Below are 18,332 nucleotides of genomic sequence, written 5' to 3'. Positions count from 1 at the left end.
CAGGGTATCACTTTTTCGTCTCTGAAGTTCCGTTTTCACATTTTTTATTACTTAAATTCTCGCAGCCTCTTAAAACCCACTTAAAGAACATAAAATAAGATTCCCCAACCATGGAAAAGAAGTATAGTACATTGGATATAGAAATTCACTTATTTTAAGGGTTTTCACTTTGAGGCTAATCCAATATTTTCCATCCTAAAAAAGTTTAGTGGTTTGTCTAAACAAGATTCTTTTGTGATAGTTTTCACAATGTTTTGTCTTAAATTATCCAGGTTACTCTTACAGTTGTGTTCTGACCACCTCTGTTTCACCATATGAATAGTATTCTTTGGGTAATAGTACTCTTTCATAAAGTCTTGATTAAATCATTATCTTTAAAAATGATAACATTCAATTGCCGATAAGACATCTGTCTTGCCGCTGAAGTCATCACTTTATTTAAATGCTATTTAAATTGAATACCCAATACTTGCATTGCTAATTATAGAAGCTTCAACCAAGATAATCTTTAGGTTTAAGTACATTTTTCACAGTTTTGCCTTACAAACACAAGAGAAGCCACTAGTCTAACATAAAACTTTTATTTTGTTTCTTGTCAAGTCTTAGAGAATGTCCTCATGGTGCCTAGGAAAAGAGATATTAGAGTTTTATTACAGAAATGTGTTGATAATTTGCAAAATAAAGCAACTACCACACCTTTCCATCAAAGCAGCGTGCCTCACAGGACTTCTCTGGTGGCATACATACTTCTGATGAGCACATGAAATATATCTGAAGGGCATAGAAGAGATGTCAGGCAAGTGGTGAAAAACATCTACCCGATTTTAGCTTTAAAAAAGTTCATAGTTTAAATTTTTCACTCACTTCCTCATCAAGGTACTTATTTGTCTTTTGATCCATGAACTGAAAAGCTGTGACGATGAAGCGCCTCTGGTGGCGATTTGTTGGAAGGTCACTGACTTTAAGGATTGACACACTGGGGTCTAAAGGGTTGGCACAGCTGCAGAAACAAGTGGACAAGAATGAGAGCAAAGAAATTAAAAAAAAAAAAAACAAAAAACAAACAAGTTCACACACTGAAGTTTACCCTTCATAAACCATCAGTTCACAGACTGAAGTTTACCCTTCATAAACCATCACAAGTGCATTTTTTGCAGTGCGAGGGTAAGCCAGACAGTAATTGACCCGAAGTGTTGCTTTTGGGACAGGAGACTTAATGCGCAGCTCTAAATACACCGGTCTGCCCAGGAGCATTCGCAAGGGTTGATGGTATGTTGGCAGGTAACTTGAAAACATCTTATCTGTGTGGGTTACAGAGACATAACATTAATAAGAACTGCAGGTGAACAACATTGGTCTACAACATTCAAGTAGGGAATTGTCTTTTCCAGACCTTTAGCAATTCTTAGCTGAACAGCAAATAACCCATTATTGACAACTGATGACGGCAGAATGGAGGACGGAGTTTTGACCATGAAGCCAACACTGGACAGGCCCTTCAGAGCAGAGCCATCTTTGCTGTAGCGACACTCTATCAGGAATCTGACGAAATCAAGTCCAGTGTCAACGCAGTTGAAGAAGAAAGTACCGACGACACGATCTTGAGGATTTGTGTACTATGTACTGCTCACCTGAGGGGATCAGTCCTTGTAATGATGCCATACTTGAGGTTGAGAGCTTGAACAATAGTCTGCACCTCAGCCAGGTAGATCTTTGTGTCACCAAGCTCCTGCAGAGAAGAACCGTCATCTGGAGGATTAGTTCTTACTCTGGACTTCACAAAATTCAACAAATTCATGGAACTTCTCCCCATCTTCCATTTGCAACATAACATATCGTGAGTGAACTACATCCATTTCCTGTGTGTGTCAGTGTCAAAGGTCAAGTGAACTAGAGGTTCAACACCAATATAAATTCATAACTCTCTTATATCAATGATCAAATCAAAATTCTTCCGAGACGCACAGGCAGGATGACTTACATAAACACGGGCTCCACATTCAGTCACTTGGAACTTAAAGATGGCCACCTTGTCATTAACAATGACAGGTTTACATTCTGGATGTCCAGGTATAACGAGCTTGGAAGGGTCCACGGGGATTTTTGCAGAATCGTAGCGAATGGAAAAAACAAAGTGATAATCGCCAGTGCACTCTAAAGAGAAAAGAGGAACGTGATCAAATTACTCCTTTGTGGATACAGGAACAATAACCTAAGAAGGACTTGCCATCCATTGGATAGTAGCAAGTTGACTGCAACACATCCACGCAGCATCCCATCTTTTCACAGTCTTCTGCCGACATTCCTGAGGAACCACATGGCACCCGCTCATCTGAAGGTACAGCACAATCTGGAACAAACAAGGCACAGGGTAGACCAGTGTCTCTGCACATGTCACAGCTGCAGGAAGTATTCAGCCATCATAGTACAATGTCCAACAAAGTTGGTACTCACTTTGTGCCTTTGAGTCAGTGCTGTTGCACTTTTCCGTGTTGTCTATGGAGCGAGGTGAGGCACTAAAGTCTTCATAGTCGATATCGTCATCATCTAGTCCTGTTGATTCCCAACCATTGGTGGTACTCCAGCTTCTTGGCCCATCTACAAAATCCACCTCGTAGCCTCGATCTATGTCCTTTACACTGAGCCAAGACTGGGAATCAGAGCCTCCACCTTCCACCCCGTATTCATGGTTAGGAATGAAGGACTGAAGACGAGCGGGGGCGGAAACTTCCATTTCAGGAAGTGCATCTTCAGGAATTGGCTCGTCTTCTTCTTCATGGTGGCCTGCCTCTGTGTGGAGGAAGGTGGGATTTACAAAATATTTTTTTATTACCGTTTCCTGATTTGGCCAGTGTGCTCTTTTTTTGTTGTAATTTTATCACTTTTTTTTAACTTCTTAGTTTAATAAACTTAGTTTTTTAGTTTAATTTTTATACTAGTTTTCAGAACCCTGGTGAAAATAAATACTAGTTAACCATAGGTAATTTAGTTGCCCTTATACTTTTTTTTAAAGCATTATATTGACATAACTTGCCTAAAAACGTCTACCTTGAATTACATTACTGTTAAATTAAACACAGCCACCTGATTAAGTCAGATGCAGTGCATTAATTAGTTGAGGTCGTCCACCATCAGGTGACGGCATGTAATTATATTGTCACATTTGACTCTGGTTCAACTGGTAGTAATTTCAGTATTTCCCGGTGCAAATGAACTCAACCTTGCAGTGAAACGAAGCCTTGGTTCCACTCATCTGACTCAAAACCACCGCCGTCGTCCAGCGGATTACTGTCGTCGTCGTCGTCCAAAGTCCAGCTTCGGACTGAACCCATCAGCACAGACCGCGGTAGGTCCAGGACCAGGACGACCAGCACCAAGAGCAGCTCAACCCTCAGTCCAGCCATGGATCCACGGGAGAGGTCTGCCGCAGCAGCTAGTCACCGGATAAACACGCCGCCTGCGGCCGCGGCAGATATGTCACTTGGCGGAGAATGAGTTCCACCTGAAGCCTGCAATCAACGGGCGAAATGATGTCAGGTGTTTTTAATTACAAGTCCAGCAAAAACGATGGCAAAACTATCGTTCAGCGAACTGAATATTATATCGATTTGACCGACGATATCATCCAAGTATTATTAGGTATTATATAAAAAAGTATATAAGTATATAAAAAATATTAAGTATATAAAAAAGGAGAAAATATTCCACAATAAAGTCAAAATTATAACAACTCCATTAACAACCGTTTTTAACCAAAGCACAAAAGTCATCTATATTTACAGTCTAAGGGTTGAAGCTGTAACGTGAAAGAACTGCGGTTCATCACAAAAGTATTTTTATCCGCGATAAGGGAATAGTTTAATAACAAATTAAAAAAATAAAAAAAAAAATAAAAAAATTATCAATGTTGTTATTGTTATTATTTTGAAGTGCAGAAAGTTTTGGGCTGTCAACATTTTCTTTTTTTGTGATTGTAATAATTAGCTTGCACAAATAAATATTTAATCCATACCAACGTTCATATCACCTTTTTGATTATCATAATCTATTAGAATCAGTCCTGAAGAACACGTCAGTATAATATTTCAGTATATGGAGTCAATGTCACAAAAATCTACTGACACAAAGTATACAAATACTTTATTGAGGCATATTTACACATTAGAACACAATTATCCACTCATTGCACCACATATCAAACCTGATTAATAGTGTGTTAAAAGAAAACAACTTTAGTTAAAAAGAAAAAAAAAACCCTCTATGTTTTCAAAGAGGTCATTTGTAGGCGTTGGCTTTATGCTTTGGTAAGAAGTTGAAATTCTTGGGTACAGGACCGAGGAGCATTTCACTGGAGAATTAAAAAAAATTAGTATTTTGAATGTTTAAATGTTACCATAACTTCTTTAATGTTCATGTTTCTGGCTCACCTTATCTTGACCCAGTCTCCAACATTCTGACTGGCCATCAGTGACTCCAAGTAGTTCCTGCCCAGGTAATATGGAGGTCTCTCATTGATTTTCTGTGGCACTCGCTCTAACAGACCCACAGGAATGTATCTGTTGGAGAGAAAAATGTAAACTGTTCGGACTGAACCCATCAGCACAGACCGCGGTAGGTCCAGGACCAGGACGACCAGCACCAAGAGCAGCTCAACCCTCAGTCCAGCCATGGATCCACGTGAGAGGTCTGCCGCAGCAGCTAGTCCCCGGATAAACACGCCGCCTGCGGCCGCGGTAGATATGTCACTTGGCGGAGAATGAGTTCCACCTGAAGCCTGCAATCAACGGGCGAAATGATGTCAGGTGTTTTTAATTACAAGTCCAGCAAAAACGATGGCAAAACTATCGTTCAGCGAACTGAATATTATATCGATTTGACCGACGATATCATCCAAGTATTATTAGGTATTATATAAAAAAGTATATAAGTATATAAAAAATATTAAGTATATAAAAAAGGAGAAAATATTCCACAATAAAGTCAAAATTATAACAACTCCATTAACAACCGTTTTTAACCAAAGCACAAAAGTCATCTATATTTACAGTCTAAGGGTTGAAGCTGTAACGTGAAAGAACTGCGGTTCATCACAAAAGTATTTTTATCCGCGATAAGGGAATAGTTTAAAATTAAAAAAAAAAAAAATAAATAAAAATGATCAATGTTGTTATTGTTATTATTTTGAAGTGCAGAAAGTTTTGGGCTGTCAACATTTTCTTTTTTTGTGATTGTAATAATTAGCTTGCACAAATAAATATTTAATCCATACCAACGTTCATATCACCTTTTTGATTATCATAATCTATTAGAATCAGTCCTGAAGAACACGTCAGTATAATATTTCAGTATATGGAGTCAATGTCACAAAAATCTACTGACACAAAGTATACAAATACTTTATTGAGGCATATTTACACATTAGAACACAATTATCCACTCATTGCACCACATATCAAACCTGATTAATAGTGTGTTAAAAGAAAACAACTTTAGTTAAAAAGAAAAAAAAAACCCTCTATGTTTTCAAAGAGGTCATTTGTAGGCGTTGGCTTTATGCTTTGGTAAGAAGTTGAAATTCTTGGGTACAGGACCGAGGAGCATTTCACTGGAGAATTAAAAAAAATTAGTATTTTGAATGTTTAAATGTTACCATAACTTCTTTAATGTTCATGTTTCTGGCTCACCTTATCTTGACCCAGTCTCCAACATTCTGACTGGCCATCAGTGACTCCAAGTAGTTCCTGCCCAGGTAATATGGAGGTCTCTCATTGATTTTCTGTGGCACTCGCTCTAACAGACCCACAGGAATGTATCTGTTGGAGAGAAAAATGTAAACTGTTGTCAACAGGTGTATTGATCTGGTCACTTGCACTGCAGCTCATCTCTTTCTTCCCACTTTTTCTTGAACTGCAAAACTTTTACCTTGCGCCGTGGCTAAAGATTAGCTGTTCACAGTATGCTTTATACCTGTTTCATGGACATTTATTTGATATATTTTTGCAATATTTGTATATACACTGTAACTATTGGAGGCTAACACCAACTTCTCTATGACAAATGCTTTTTTTTGTGTACAAATTTTAAATACATGGCTAATTATTTAACATTTTTTTAAACCATAAGCTAAGTTTGTTAGGCTAAAATGAGCATTTTATGCCCTAACATTGAGCTTATTGTGAACTTATTAACAAACTCCAGAAGGATGAACATCAGGAACTACTTTTCTTTTTAATGTAGATATTGATGTTGCCCACCTGCACATGAAGGAGAGCCACTCCAGCATGAAGGTGCGAGTCTTCTCCACACCTCTGGTGTCCGACCCCCAGTGCTCCAGACCGAAGTTAGTGAAATCTCTGAGGATGTCCAGTCGTTCAGAGGAGGAAATGTCCCAGTGTCTGTGTTCCTTTATTTCAGTAAAGATCCAGGGCTTGATGAGAGCTCCCCTGAAGAGTCAAACAACACACGCAAATGTCACAAACAATAGTTTTACATAAACAGTATTCATTTAGTCACCAGTGTAAATATGTCACTGTTCTGACTGACTCTGAGGTTTTGCAGTCACCTTGCAATCATTAGACCAGAAACTCCGGTTTCTCTCGCTTTCATGGCGTCTTCGTAGGAGAGAACGTCTCCATTTCCTGCGATAACAAAAATAAGGCAACATGAGTGACCTGGCCAAGTTTTTATTTTTTAATTTCTGTTCACAATCATACACGTGGGATTGTGAAAGTTTTCCCATTTCACAGCCAAGTAATCTACATTTTTAACTTTAGAATTGTTTCCAAGCACAGCCAACGTCAGGAACATCTTACCAAACAGTGGGACAGGACTGGCCAGCTTAGAGCAGGTGGAGATGTAGTCCCAGTCGGCCAGTTTTGTGTAGCGTTGTTCCCTGGATCGACCGTGCAGCTGTATGAACACAGCAGCGTCAAGTTAGATATGATTTTAATAAACCTTTAATAAACTTACATTATTTAATGCCTTAGATCTAAAATCTCGTACTGTGATCATAGAGACGCCCCAGGTCTTCATTTCTGGGATGAGTTTGTGAGCGATGTTGCTCCTCTCCTGGACTCCAGTGCGGATTTTAACCGTTAATGGAACATCAAGGACCTAGAAAAGGAAGACGTTGATAATAAAGGGTTTGGTAGCGATGCTGTAGGGTTGGATGGACTTAGGCCTGACTGATGTGTCACAGTGTCTTCACTGGACAGAAACACAGACTGTGCACAGAGAGAGAGACAAACACTTACATAATTCATTCCTTTGATTATCTGCTCAAACTTTCTGGTGCGAGTCATCAGGCCACAGCCGCCGCCCTGATGAGACAGATTAAACAAACACCACCTGTCAGTGAGAAGGTCAGGTGATGTGTAATATTTCCTGTCTGTTCCTGTCAGTACAGTGCTCGAAATACATATGAATATAATACAAGTATTAATGTATACTTAATAATCTTAATAAACCCCATTATTATTAATGGGTTTATCCAACAATTCTTCAGGGTTAATAATGAATGAAGTAAGAAGAATAATGAAGTGATAATGAAGTAAAACTTAATGTTCATCAAATACGTAGGGTTTGAAAGGCGTCTACCTTCTTGTAGACAAGATCGATGGGACATCCAGAGTTAATGTCCACAAAGTCAACGTCAGTGTTGTTGTTTATGAGCTCTGCACACCTGGTCATGGTGTCAGGGAAACAGCCCTCCACCTGGAGACACGGTGAACACAACCTTCAGTTTTACACAGAAGCATCTTTTATTGTTTCCCTGTTCCTGACTCTTCAGACAGACTCACCTGGACTCCGAACACATCTTCACTCTCATGCCTCTTGAGGAGAGCCCACTCTGACTGCTGGCCCTGCAGCAGGTTGGTGCACATCGCCATCTCTCCACAGGTGATGTCCACTCCGAAACGCTTACAAACACGACGGAAAGGCAGATTTCCACACTGTGGGAAGCAGTGAAGGAGATTGAGGTCAGATCAAAGGGTTAAATACAAATAAGAGTCCAATCTCAATCAATATTGAAATATAAATGCCTATCAGCCCCACTCTGTGATGGATCCTTGCCCCCTACTTTGTGAACACAGCTTTAATTAAAGGGTGTTATACATCACTGTGCATTTACTGCTCATACTCACAGTTGTTAGAGGAGCAAGGTAGAGTTTGTCATTGAAATCCACCTTTAACACAGAAACCCAGAAGTTATTATTCACACGAGGTAACACTAAAGGTCTATATTTTGTTCAAATTAAGGAATCGCTTGAACCCTTTTTTGGGAAAGATATAGTTGAAGTACCTGTTTCTTTTCACATGGCCGTAACTTGATGACATCAGCATCAGTAAGTGGACCAATGGTCTTTACTGGAGGCTGTGTGTCTGGAACTGTCTGCTGCAGGAGACAAAGAGAACATGGAAGTAGTTAAAAAAAACAACATAAAACAAAATGCAAGCCTTGACAGTTAGCATACAGTAGAAAGGTACAGTTGAATTTAGAGCTTCCTCTACCTGTGTATCTGCTTCTGCAGACACATGCTGCTGTTCATTTGTTGGATCCGTTGACACCGCAGCTGGGCAAGACTCACCTGCATTTTTCAAACAAAACATTGAAAAGAAAGATAGAAAGAAAATTTCTACATAAAAAAATTCCATCCAAGATTCCAACCCCAGTGAGGCTCTTACCATTTCTGTTCTGCTCTTTCTTGTCCTTGTATTTTGAAAGCATTTTCAAGTACTCTACTGATTTGGTAAAGGGCTCCGAACGTTTCCTCAAGCGAGTCTGGAGCTCTTTATTCAAGCTGTTCCTCACCGTGGCCCTGTTTTCCCAAGCTGCAACCAGGTCTTTGTTTTCCATGGTTTTGAAGTCAGGGGTAGTGTGTGCGTTGGCGAAGCGACAGGAGACGCCGTATGAACACTTTCCAAACGTGTCATACAGGTGGCAGCTTTCACCGATGTCGGCCGGCTTGGAGGCCATGTACTCAGCCACATCGTGAAAAAAGCGGCATTTGTCTCCAAATGGACACACATTGTTCTAAATGGAAAAATGAAAAGTTTTCATTTGCTACTCCTTTTTTAAAACACAGTGCACAATGTTGTTTATTCAATCTTCGTACCTTAACAACTGAGAGGCAAAGGCGTTTTTCTTCATAGGTGTTTGGTTTTACGTGAGGCCTGGATTTATTCTGTCCTCGATGGCGTTTACAATCTGGCCTGTCCTCTTTGGGCTTCTCTTCAGGGTTGAGTTTCAACTTCTTAGATTCAGGTTCCTCGGCGCAGGTTTCCTCTGTGCTCTCAGCTGTCTCACCATCGTCATCATTTTTCTTACTTGACTCAGTGTCTATGAAGTCATGAAACTTTTCCTTGGTTGTTATAAATCTGAAACGAAAGTAAGAAGACAACAGTTTCTCCACTTTTATACATTTGTGAAACTGTAACATCAAGTGTTAACGTTATATAAAGTGTCCTACTCTGGTCTGAGAGCAGCTTCACCCTTGACAGCCACATTTTGTGTTGCAGTTTCCATCCCAGCTGCACCATAAGTCTTTTTCCTAAAACATGTGGGTAACAAAATAAAGCACCTGTTAACTGACAGCAGTGGAGTCCACAGTTGATCTGAATAGTTTGGCTGTAGCTCTATTTTCAATAAAAGCTGATGGACAACAACGTATAAGATAACATTTGAATAAAAAAAAAAAACAACAACACAGCCAATACCAAAAGTAGTTAGTGCTCTACTTTAAAAAACTAAGATCGGAAATTCAGTGTTTTTCATAAACCTTAACCCAGAAGCAAATGCGACTTTACATCACAACAGGGCAACTCTACTCCACTGTATTTACAAGCTAACGGCTAATAAAAGGGTTTAAAAGCACGCACCGGTGTAGATAACTGTAGCGATAACTTTTTACATTTAAAGATTAAAATATACATCAAAAAGGACATTAAAACATGAATATCATTGCTGTTTATCACCCTGGTATTTACCGCAACAATCCGCAGCGTGACAGTAAACCCTTGTGCAGCTGTTATGAATGGTCCCCTTGCGGAACAACTGTCAAGCAATAGTTCCGCTTGTGCCTACAGTCATTTTCCAAACAACAACAGTCGCGTGTCACAAAAAAGTGTTCTTAATTTAATTTAAATCCTAATTTTTGGTTTACTACATTCTAAACGTATAATTTTAAATCGGTATTTTAAAATATTTTTGATATAATAAAACAATATAAAAAACACAATATTTAAGGGATACAAATAGTGATCGATTTGATAAATTTACATAGATCATACATTATGTTTGTAATTCGTCGATTATTCCCACAACCCGTGTTCTGTGTAACAAGAACTGTTAGCTGTTACTTTTCCAGAAAAATGGTCTGCCGTGACCCGGATTCGAACCGGGGTTGCTGCGGCCACAACGCAGAGTACTAACCTCTACACGATCACGGCTAACTACCCGTGGGCTGCCTGCATTGCACATTAACTCGATCCTTCTCAAAATGTGGGGCTGACGCGCCCTCTGGTGGGGATCAGAGATATGACAGGTTGGGCGCGAGTAACAAGAGGACATTTTCAAGGTAATTTTTGAAATTCTGAGAAGAGTTACACAGAGAGTTCCCCTTTAAATCCCATATACACTATTAGTAACTCCATAGGGAGCCTGGGAACTACAGTACTGCATAAACCACTTCAAATTTATGTCTGCACTCCAGTCAGTGTATGTACTGCATGAAGTGGGACATCCTTCCTGTCTGTCCTCCAGTACTTTAAACCAGGCTGGTCCAGGAAAAGACAGACAATGTATGTAGTTTCAAATGGTTTAAATAAAGTGAGAAAATCCAATTAAACATTAAACAGATACAACAGCACCAGTGGTGGCTGCTGCCAATAAAAAAAGCAAGTAAAAAGTAAGTATAGTAAAAGAACATAAAGAACATGACGGCACATTACTTACATTAAACTTAACCCAAAAAAAAAAATGTTTTTCTCTGAAAGCTGTCTCTGAAGGAAACCCAAAAAAAATATTTTTCTCTGAAAGCTGTCTCTGAAGGATAAAAAAAAAATTCTCTGAAAGCTGTCTCTGAAGGACGCCTGTGACAGGAACATAGACACAGTAAAAGTGACCACCTCTCTGTGTGTTTATGTTCCTGTGCTTTATGAGGTGCAGTTGGGCTTTAAACATCACCTGTGTTTTTCACATAAATGAAAAACAACGTCTCTGCTTTTAGAGCTCAGCTTCTAAAATGTGTAAATCTGATGAGTCTGGTTCATGGGCTGGCAGCTTGGTGAAAACATCTCCAGAAGTTTACACTCCTCCATTAGCCCCTGGTCCACTCCTCTTTTTACTGACTCAGGCTTTTACACAGATCCAAACAGAGCTGTAAGAGAATGTGTAACATTTCTGTATCGTCCAGCGTTGGACCACCTGAGAGACGGATTTAAAAACCAGATCAAATGAAATGGTCCTCATCTGAACATTTTTTCTTTGTCATTTAAAACAACACATTTTGTATCTGTAGAAAAGTCCCCTCCTCATCATGATGAAGAGTCCTGTCCAGGGACACAAGGGCAAACTAGTAAAACTGCACCCTGTTTGAAGACAACTCCATCAGTCCACTGATCCACAGCTGCTGCAGGACTGAATTTTCTTTAATGTCTCTCTGTCATTTGTATTCCTGCATAAATTACATTTATAAATATAAATAGACTGACTTTTTTATTTTCCCTAAAACCTGATATGTTTATAAATCCTGCTATTCGCACGAAAACTTTGGTTTTGTCCTCTGACTCCACCTAGGGTGAAAAGTAAACTACGCCCTGCACAACAAGAAGGGACAAAAGACACTTTTTAAATTGTGTGACATGAAAATAAGGAGGAGGTGCAGCTGCACGACTGGATGTTAGCAGGAGGAGTGGATCCAGGAGGAGTGGAGGTTTCTTTTCAACACTCATTTTTCCCTTTGTTTCTTTACTGCCCTGTTACATGAAGGAGTCCACTTTAACACATGGACAAATACTTGGTCTAAAAGGGACGTCCATTCTTGTCTCGCATTTATCAGGTACAGTGAATTTATATATTAATCTTTAGCAGACATGATCATGACATATTTGTATTTTGTAAAATACTGTATTTCCATTTTGTACTTTTTTTTCTCAGCAGTTCAGTGACTGAGTAGATGTTCATTCTGAAGTACACAGTAAATCAAGGTTACATGTATACAAACAGAACTGGTCTGTCCACCAAAACACAGACCACATGTTAAAAGTCGTGCAAATAAGTGAATAGGACACAATAGAAATCTGCACAAAAATTAACAGCACTGGTGAATGTACAGTAATAATTCTGACAGTGCAATAAAACAGTTATTATTGTAAGTAAAGTATTTTCTAGATATTTTATATATTTGACAATAACTTGATAATTTTCTAAACTTGATATTTTTTTGTTCTATACATGTGATTTTCTGCTAGCACTAACATTTTTAACCTTTTTTACTTTCAAATAATTCCAGACTATTTCTGCAATATTGTTGGTTGAATATTCCCTTATTCTTAGTTTATGTTACTTTCAATTATAATTAGAACTCACTGTTACACAGTCACTCACAGTACTGTAACCTCACAGTTTCTTGTGTAAAATTATAACTTCAAAACCCAATTCACTAACGACAGCAGGATACATTTATAGGGTTTATGTGTATTTTAAGTAGTTCCCCTGTCAAACGTGTTTGGACGTTGAATTACAGCAGGGACATAAAGTCACCAACATATTAAAACAAGACTGTCAGGTAAAAAAAATCACATAAGCCAGGCCTGAGCTCCATTACAGGCCTGTGTTTAGCTCACCGTACAGTTCCACTCATGTAAAAGCCCTTCCAAAAGCTGAAGCCTCTGCAGGTCCCAGACTTTACTGGAGCCTTTCATTTACACAGGATGTGACACGTTCATCAGATTTATGAGACTTACTCGGGGCAAACATGTGCCTTGTGTATGGTACAAACCGTATCTATCCACGGAGTACTCTGTATGTGGTAGTATACAGTAGTGACATAGTTTAGGTTACTACAGTACAGTGTGTTTAAAGTAACACACAAGGTCAGGTACTTCACTTTGTTGAAAGAGTCACATCCTTTCAGGCAGTGAATGAAGATGGATTCAGTCATTGATGACAGTGTTTATAAAACCAGTCTCTGACAGGATTCAATTTTGCAGAGCCTTGGCTTGACTATATATATATATATATATATGACCCTAATATTTTAGGCCATGTGTGTTGATTGTCAAATATTTTACTATTATAAAATCTTTCCTGCAACATTATACATTCTGTTCATCTTTCACTAATTATTCTCTTTTTTGTCTTCTGTTCTTACTTGTATATTTAAGTCAGAACTCCAAAATAAATGGAGAGCATTCTGTTCAACATCAGCTTTACTCCAACCATGGAGAACATTATGACCCCAGACCTGATTAACTGCAGTTCCTGGGACCAACGATGGGGGGCACCACATTTGCACAAGCTGGCTCATCTGGATGCACAGCTGTATCATGACTTCTACGCAGTCTGGGTCTCTCTGATGGTGAGCTGGGACAAAGTCTAGTCACGTTTTGACAGTTTAATTCTGGAACTGGTCCTCTAATAACGTTTTCCCCCTAGTGGCACCACTAATTATTGCACCTTATCTCTATTGTTTCTGTTCCTGCCTGCTGTAGGTGTGTAACTGCCTGATGCTCGTGGTGGGTGTGGTCCTCAACAGTCTGGCTCTCTATGTGTTCTGTGGAGCCTCAGCCCACTCCTCAGCTTCTGTAGTTTACACTATTAACCTGGCTGTAGCTGACCTGCTGGTGGCGCTGTCGCTGCCTGCTCGCATAGCCCTGTATCACAGCGGAGGCAGCTGTGTGGCCTGTACCTACGTCCACACCTTCAGCTATTTTGTAAACATGTACTGCAGTATACTGTTCCTCACCAGGTGGGTTGAAAACAGCCCAATACTGCATATACACTATATATATATATATATATACTGTATATATATATTTATATATATATATATATTTATATATATATATATTTATATATATATATATTTTATATATATATATATAAAATATATATATATATACTGTATATATATATTTATATATATATATATTTATATATATATATATTTTATATATATATATATTTATATATATATATATTTATATATATATATATTTATATATATATATATTTATATATATATATATATTTATATATATATATATTTATATATATATATATATACTGCATATAGTTATTAATGTAAGTGTGAACATTGATTCTTGGTTTGACTCTGACTTCACCTGCTCCACTGACCTCAGCATCTGTATAGATCGGTATCTGGCTGTGGTCCATGTGTCCAGCACTCTTCATCGGTGGAGGAGCACAGGAGCAGCCAAGTGCATCAGTGGCTCCGTGTGGTTCATAGCTGTGGTGGTCACCTACTCCTTCCAGGTATCTTCTGACCAGGCTTTGATCTTGATGGTAACAAAAAAAAAAGACACTAGAATAAATGAGTTAGCACTCATATCGCTCCTGTCACAAAGTGGCCTCAGGAGGGCAGTGTTTTGATTACCTGTTGCTTCACTACTGCAATATTATACTTTACCTGACTTGTTTACTATGATACCATAACAGAGTTTATTTATTATTGGTCAATGACACTGATATTATTACAAACAATTCCGAGTCCAGGGTGTATATGTTTAATGTGTATACTAATAAATACTGTATATACAGTAAAGTAATCTATACTTATAGATATACAGTATTTATGATGAGTGTGTGGACCATTGTCTTCTCTACAGACCACAGCCCTGGAGTTCAGCTCCTCCTGCGTCCTGCTCCCCGCCCTCTTCTACCTCACCATCCTGGAGTTTGTCCTGCCCCTGCTGGCCGTGGTGGGCTTCACCCTGCGCGTTGCGTGTTTTCTCTCCTGCACCCACGGCCCGATGACTCAGCAGAGCAGGGCGAGGAGGGCCAGGGCCATCAGGCTTCTAGCCACAGTCCTCGTGGTCTTCACCGTTTGTTTCACACCCTTCCATGTCCGTCAGGTGTTGGTGTATTTCCGAGTCAAAGTCGGGGAGGGAGGGCTGCGGGGTCAAGGTGCGGCACACGTGCTGGCCTATCACATCACAGTGACTCTGAGCAGCCTCAACAGCTGCCTGGATCCAGTGGTGTACTGCTTTGTGACGGACAGCTTTAAGAGAGTGTGGAGGAGACGGAGAAGAGGTTGGACTGAAGGGGACGCTCTCACATTCGGTGGAGAGGGAGACAGGAACTCATATAATAAATGTCCTGGCATGGCATTGGCCATAGTCCACAGTGTGGCCGCCCTGCCTCTGACCACTGCACCACTGTCTGCACTCACTGTGGTGCAGTCTGTGTAGACACAGGACCACTGGTCAACATATGAGTGGACCACATTACTACAGGATGATGTGGTGTGTGTACTCATGTACTGCTTTAAGACAATGAAGTACTGTATTATTCTTCACCTTGACAGAGTCTGGGTTCGTCTGGGAGGGCATTTCTGAGGCAGGAGTTAAAGATCCACACCTGGGAGAAGCAGGTTATTGTCAGTCAAAAAGTTCTGAGACAGATGTGAACATTTCAACATATTATTATGTTGAAATGTGTATTATTATTTTACAAACTAAAAGATGTCTCCACACGTCTCACAAGCATTTCCAACAGCTTTGACAACTTTTATCATTACTATATTATTTATATTTGTCAAGCGTGGAGCCGTGTTGTTTTTTAAAATTTCATCACGTTTTTCAACCTTAAGAAATAAAGAAAATTAAGTCAAAGGGATTTAAATAAAATTGTTGACTACAACAATAATGGGAAATTGTTATTTATTGAAGCTTATGATGTAAAGCACTGTAACTCATAGATTTCATTGCAGGTTCAGAGGCAGTGCATTTTAAGAAACTGTAAAATATACTTAAGTTATCTTACGTGTGTATTACTGGATTAATTTATGTAGGTGTTTACAATTATTGTAATTTACAAGAGCAGTTGAATCCAATTGTCCAATATCAAAATACTAAAATGTAATGCTGCTGAATGTCAAGCATGAAATCATGAAAACAACGTGGGGATGAAAAACATTCAGAAAAGATGATGTCAACAACATTCAAATAAAAATAAAAGACCTGAAGAAAGAGTTAGAGCGAAGAACAAAGAGAGTCTAAAGTCAACACACTATAAGCTGAAGGTAATTGCTGTCTTCAGTGTTGTAAACAGTCCTAACAGCCTCTCAAGGTTTACTCTTTAAGGTCTTTGTTTATTGTGCCCAAGGTGACATCAGCAGATGAGGAAAAATGATTCTGCAGGTTTTTAAAGGGCAGGATATTTAAGGACATACTAATGTCATCCTTACCTTATGATAGAAGGAGAATATTCAGTCATTTTACTGGTGTTAGGTTCGAGTTGTACTTCAAATGTCGACAGTTGTTTTCATTTATCGAGTTGTATTTCAAATGTCGACAGTTGTTTTCATTTAGTCCGCTAGAGGTCAGCATCTCACCACAGCAGTAGAATGTGCGGTTTAAACAAAGCAAAGTCATTAAATTTTATGGCCACAACGCAACAATTTCACCGACACAAATAAAACTAAAGACATTTAAGTATCCTTACATATTTAAGTATTTTGTTAAACGTGCTTGTGTGAGGTAACTACGCACACCTAGTGCTATAGCTACATGCTACGTCGTCCTGTGGACAAAAAATAAATAAATAATTAATTGTAATTTCCCCTTAAGATTCTGCATAAGTAATTTCTGATTACTTAGAAAAACGTTTATAGTTAAACATACATTTCTACATAAACGCAATTCAATTTAATGTCCCATTTCTTCATTATGTCTATGAACTATTTTTGAAGTTGTAGGGATGGAAAATGTCAAAACAAATGACGTTCTTACCTAAACCAAAATGAGAGGAGCTTAACGACAAAGAAATTACCTCCCCATCTCATCCATGCTAATGTAAACACGTAAAGAGCTAAGAGGAAAGACACATATTAGCTTAAAATGCAACAATAATCAAACTGCGAACAAACAGAGGCAAATGAGTGGCTAATTAACGAGCTGTCGTCGCCATCTTGTTTTTCATTTGTTGTGTTCCTTCCTGGTAGCCAATCACGTGGCAGCATAGAAAGTCTACGCAAATCACTTTTGTGTATACTAATCTGCGTACTGATTAATATATTTACACTCTAGCACTGAGCCGAACACCCTGTCAGGTTTATTTTATTTTATTTTATTTATTTTTACAATAGTAGGGTAATTTTCTGTGACCTGTTTTTAACTTAAACGGCAAAAAACAGGTTTGAGTAAAATGTCTCTTTAATCCTCCAGAAGGGGTTGCAGGTCATTATAGTTCAGTTCATATCATGCTGTGGGGCTGAGTTCAGTTTCAGGTTCCTCGTCTGGTTTCTCTGTGTGGAAAGATCCAAAAGCTCTGACCTCGTGCTTGTGGTGGAGATAGAAACTGATTATTCAGGAACAAAAGTTCACTGATCTTCATCTCGGCTTCTGTGTCTGGCCCCGGGGCCTAATGGGAAAACCAGTAGTCTTGTCCCAAATATGCTGAGTAAAGATGTTTTGTCAAGAAAGCAGTCCTGAAACTGCAGAGCAGCAGCTTCTTCAACAGCTGTGTGGACACAGCGGTCATTGCTGAGGCGCTGCATAAAAGGTGTTGCACGTAAACTTGACAGTCTGTTAACAAATATTTGAATGCAACTCAAACACTACACTGCATGTGAAGATGTATTATCTACTATTTTACTATTTTTAATTTATAATCAAATGAAATTACTGTAAACACAACAAGAGAGGAATCACATGACTCCTTTTCAACTTTATTTTCGTTAACTACTGAAAAGTGAGATACATGACTCCTTTTCAACTTTATTCTCCAAATATTTTCGTTAACTACTGAAAAGTGAGAGAAAACAAAACGCATGGAGTCATCGTGGTTTAACTTCTGAGTAGATTTTAGAGGTGACTCTCAAACAGTGTTTATCCAGAGACCTACAGATGGAGGCTCAAGCATATTTACAGAACACAGATATATAGTGCCTATATATATATATATATATATATGTATGTATATATATACAGTCTTTATATAGAAAACAAAACTAACAAAAATAAGTATCTTCTTTATAGCAGCAAAAGGTGAAACTATGAGAGAAATGTATATATTTACATCTTTTTTTTCAAATAACAAGGCATATTATAACTGTAAGTATAGTACATTGCAGATCAATTCCCATTCT

The 18,332-nt window shown here is 38.7% G+C and overlaps 3 protein-coding genes and 1 non-coding gene across 9 annotated transcripts; 1 reads left to right on the top strand and 3 right to left on the bottom strand.

Moving 5' to 3' along the window:
* Positions 1–562: 562 nt before the first annotated feature.
* Positions 563–3,472, bottom strand: LOC103394278 (zona pellucida sperm-binding protein 4-like). Its single transcript, XM_008331514.3, has 10 exons — positions 3,221–3,472; positions 2,455–2,790; positions 2,228–2,350; positions 1,982–2,154; positions 1,632–1,729; positions 1,394–1,542; positions 1,124–1,301; positions 865–1,000; positions 697–771; positions 563–624 (listed from the first exon to the last, which is right to left on the bottom strand). Exons 1-10 carry the CDS (start codon positions 3,402–3,404, stop codon positions 616–618), a joined length of 1,461 nt encoding a protein of 486 aa, XP_008329736.1. The 5' UTR covers positions 3,405–3,472; the 3' UTR covers positions 563–615.
* A 1,908-nt stretch (positions 3,473–5,380) lies between these two features.
* On the bottom strand, positions 5,381–16,485 carry dus3l (dihydrouridine synthase 3-like (S. cerevisiae)). Of its 6 annotated transcripts, none has more exons than XM_008331517.3 (18): positions 16,431–16,485; positions 15,541–15,601; positions 14,347–14,520; positions 9,471–9,551; positions 9,117–9,378; positions 8,686–9,034; positions 8,512–8,588; positions 8,303–8,395; positions 8,145–8,186; positions 7,800–7,952; positions 7,597–7,713; positions 7,254–7,319; positions 7,003–7,113; positions 6,813–6,909; positions 6,563–6,638; positions 6,255–6,443; positions 5,685–5,813; positions 5,381–5,605 (listed from the first exon to the last, which is right to left on the bottom strand). In XM_008331517.3, exons 4-18 carry the CDS (start codon positions 9,524–9,526, stop codon positions 5,533–5,535), a joined length of 1,890 nt encoding a protein of 629 aa, XP_008329739.1. In that variant the 5' UTR covers positions 9,527–9,551; positions 14,347–14,520; positions 15,541–15,601; positions 16,431–16,485; the 3' UTR covers positions 5,381–5,532. The 6 variants fall into 6 exon arrangements, with proteins under 6 accessions (XP_008329739.1, XP_008329737.1, XP_024920855.1 ...); XM_008331515.3 differs by having other exon boundaries at positions 14,360–14,520; XM_025065087.1 differs by having other exon boundaries at positions 8,303–8,392; positions 14,360–14,520.
* On the bottom strand, positions 10,378–10,449 carry trnah-gug (transfer RNA histidin (anticodon GUG)). Its single transcript has one exon. It is a non-coding gene; the product is annotated as a tRNA-His (tRNA).
* LOC107989937 (G-protein coupled receptor 20-like) lies at positions 14,397–15,432 on the top strand. Its single transcript, XM_017040914.2, has 2 exons — positions 14,397–14,442; positions 14,825–15,432. Exons 1-2 carry the CDS (start codon positions 14,397–14,399, stop codon positions 15,430–15,432), a joined length of 654 nt encoding a protein of 217 aa, XP_016896403.2.
* Positions 16,486–18,332: the final 1,847 nt, after the last annotated feature.

This window comes from Cynoglossus semilaevis, chromosome 18 (assembly GCF_000523025.1).
Source record: "Cynoglossus semilaevis isolate Cse_v1.0 chromosome 18, Cse_v1.0, whole genome shotgun sequence".
Classification (NCBI taxonomy): Eukaryota; Metazoa; Chordata; class Actinopteri; order Pleuronectiformes; family Cynoglossidae; genus Cynoglossus; species Cynoglossus semilaevis.
The sequence above is the reverse complement of the archived record's forward strand: the minus strand, read 5'-3'. Positions and strand labels throughout refer to the sequence as shown.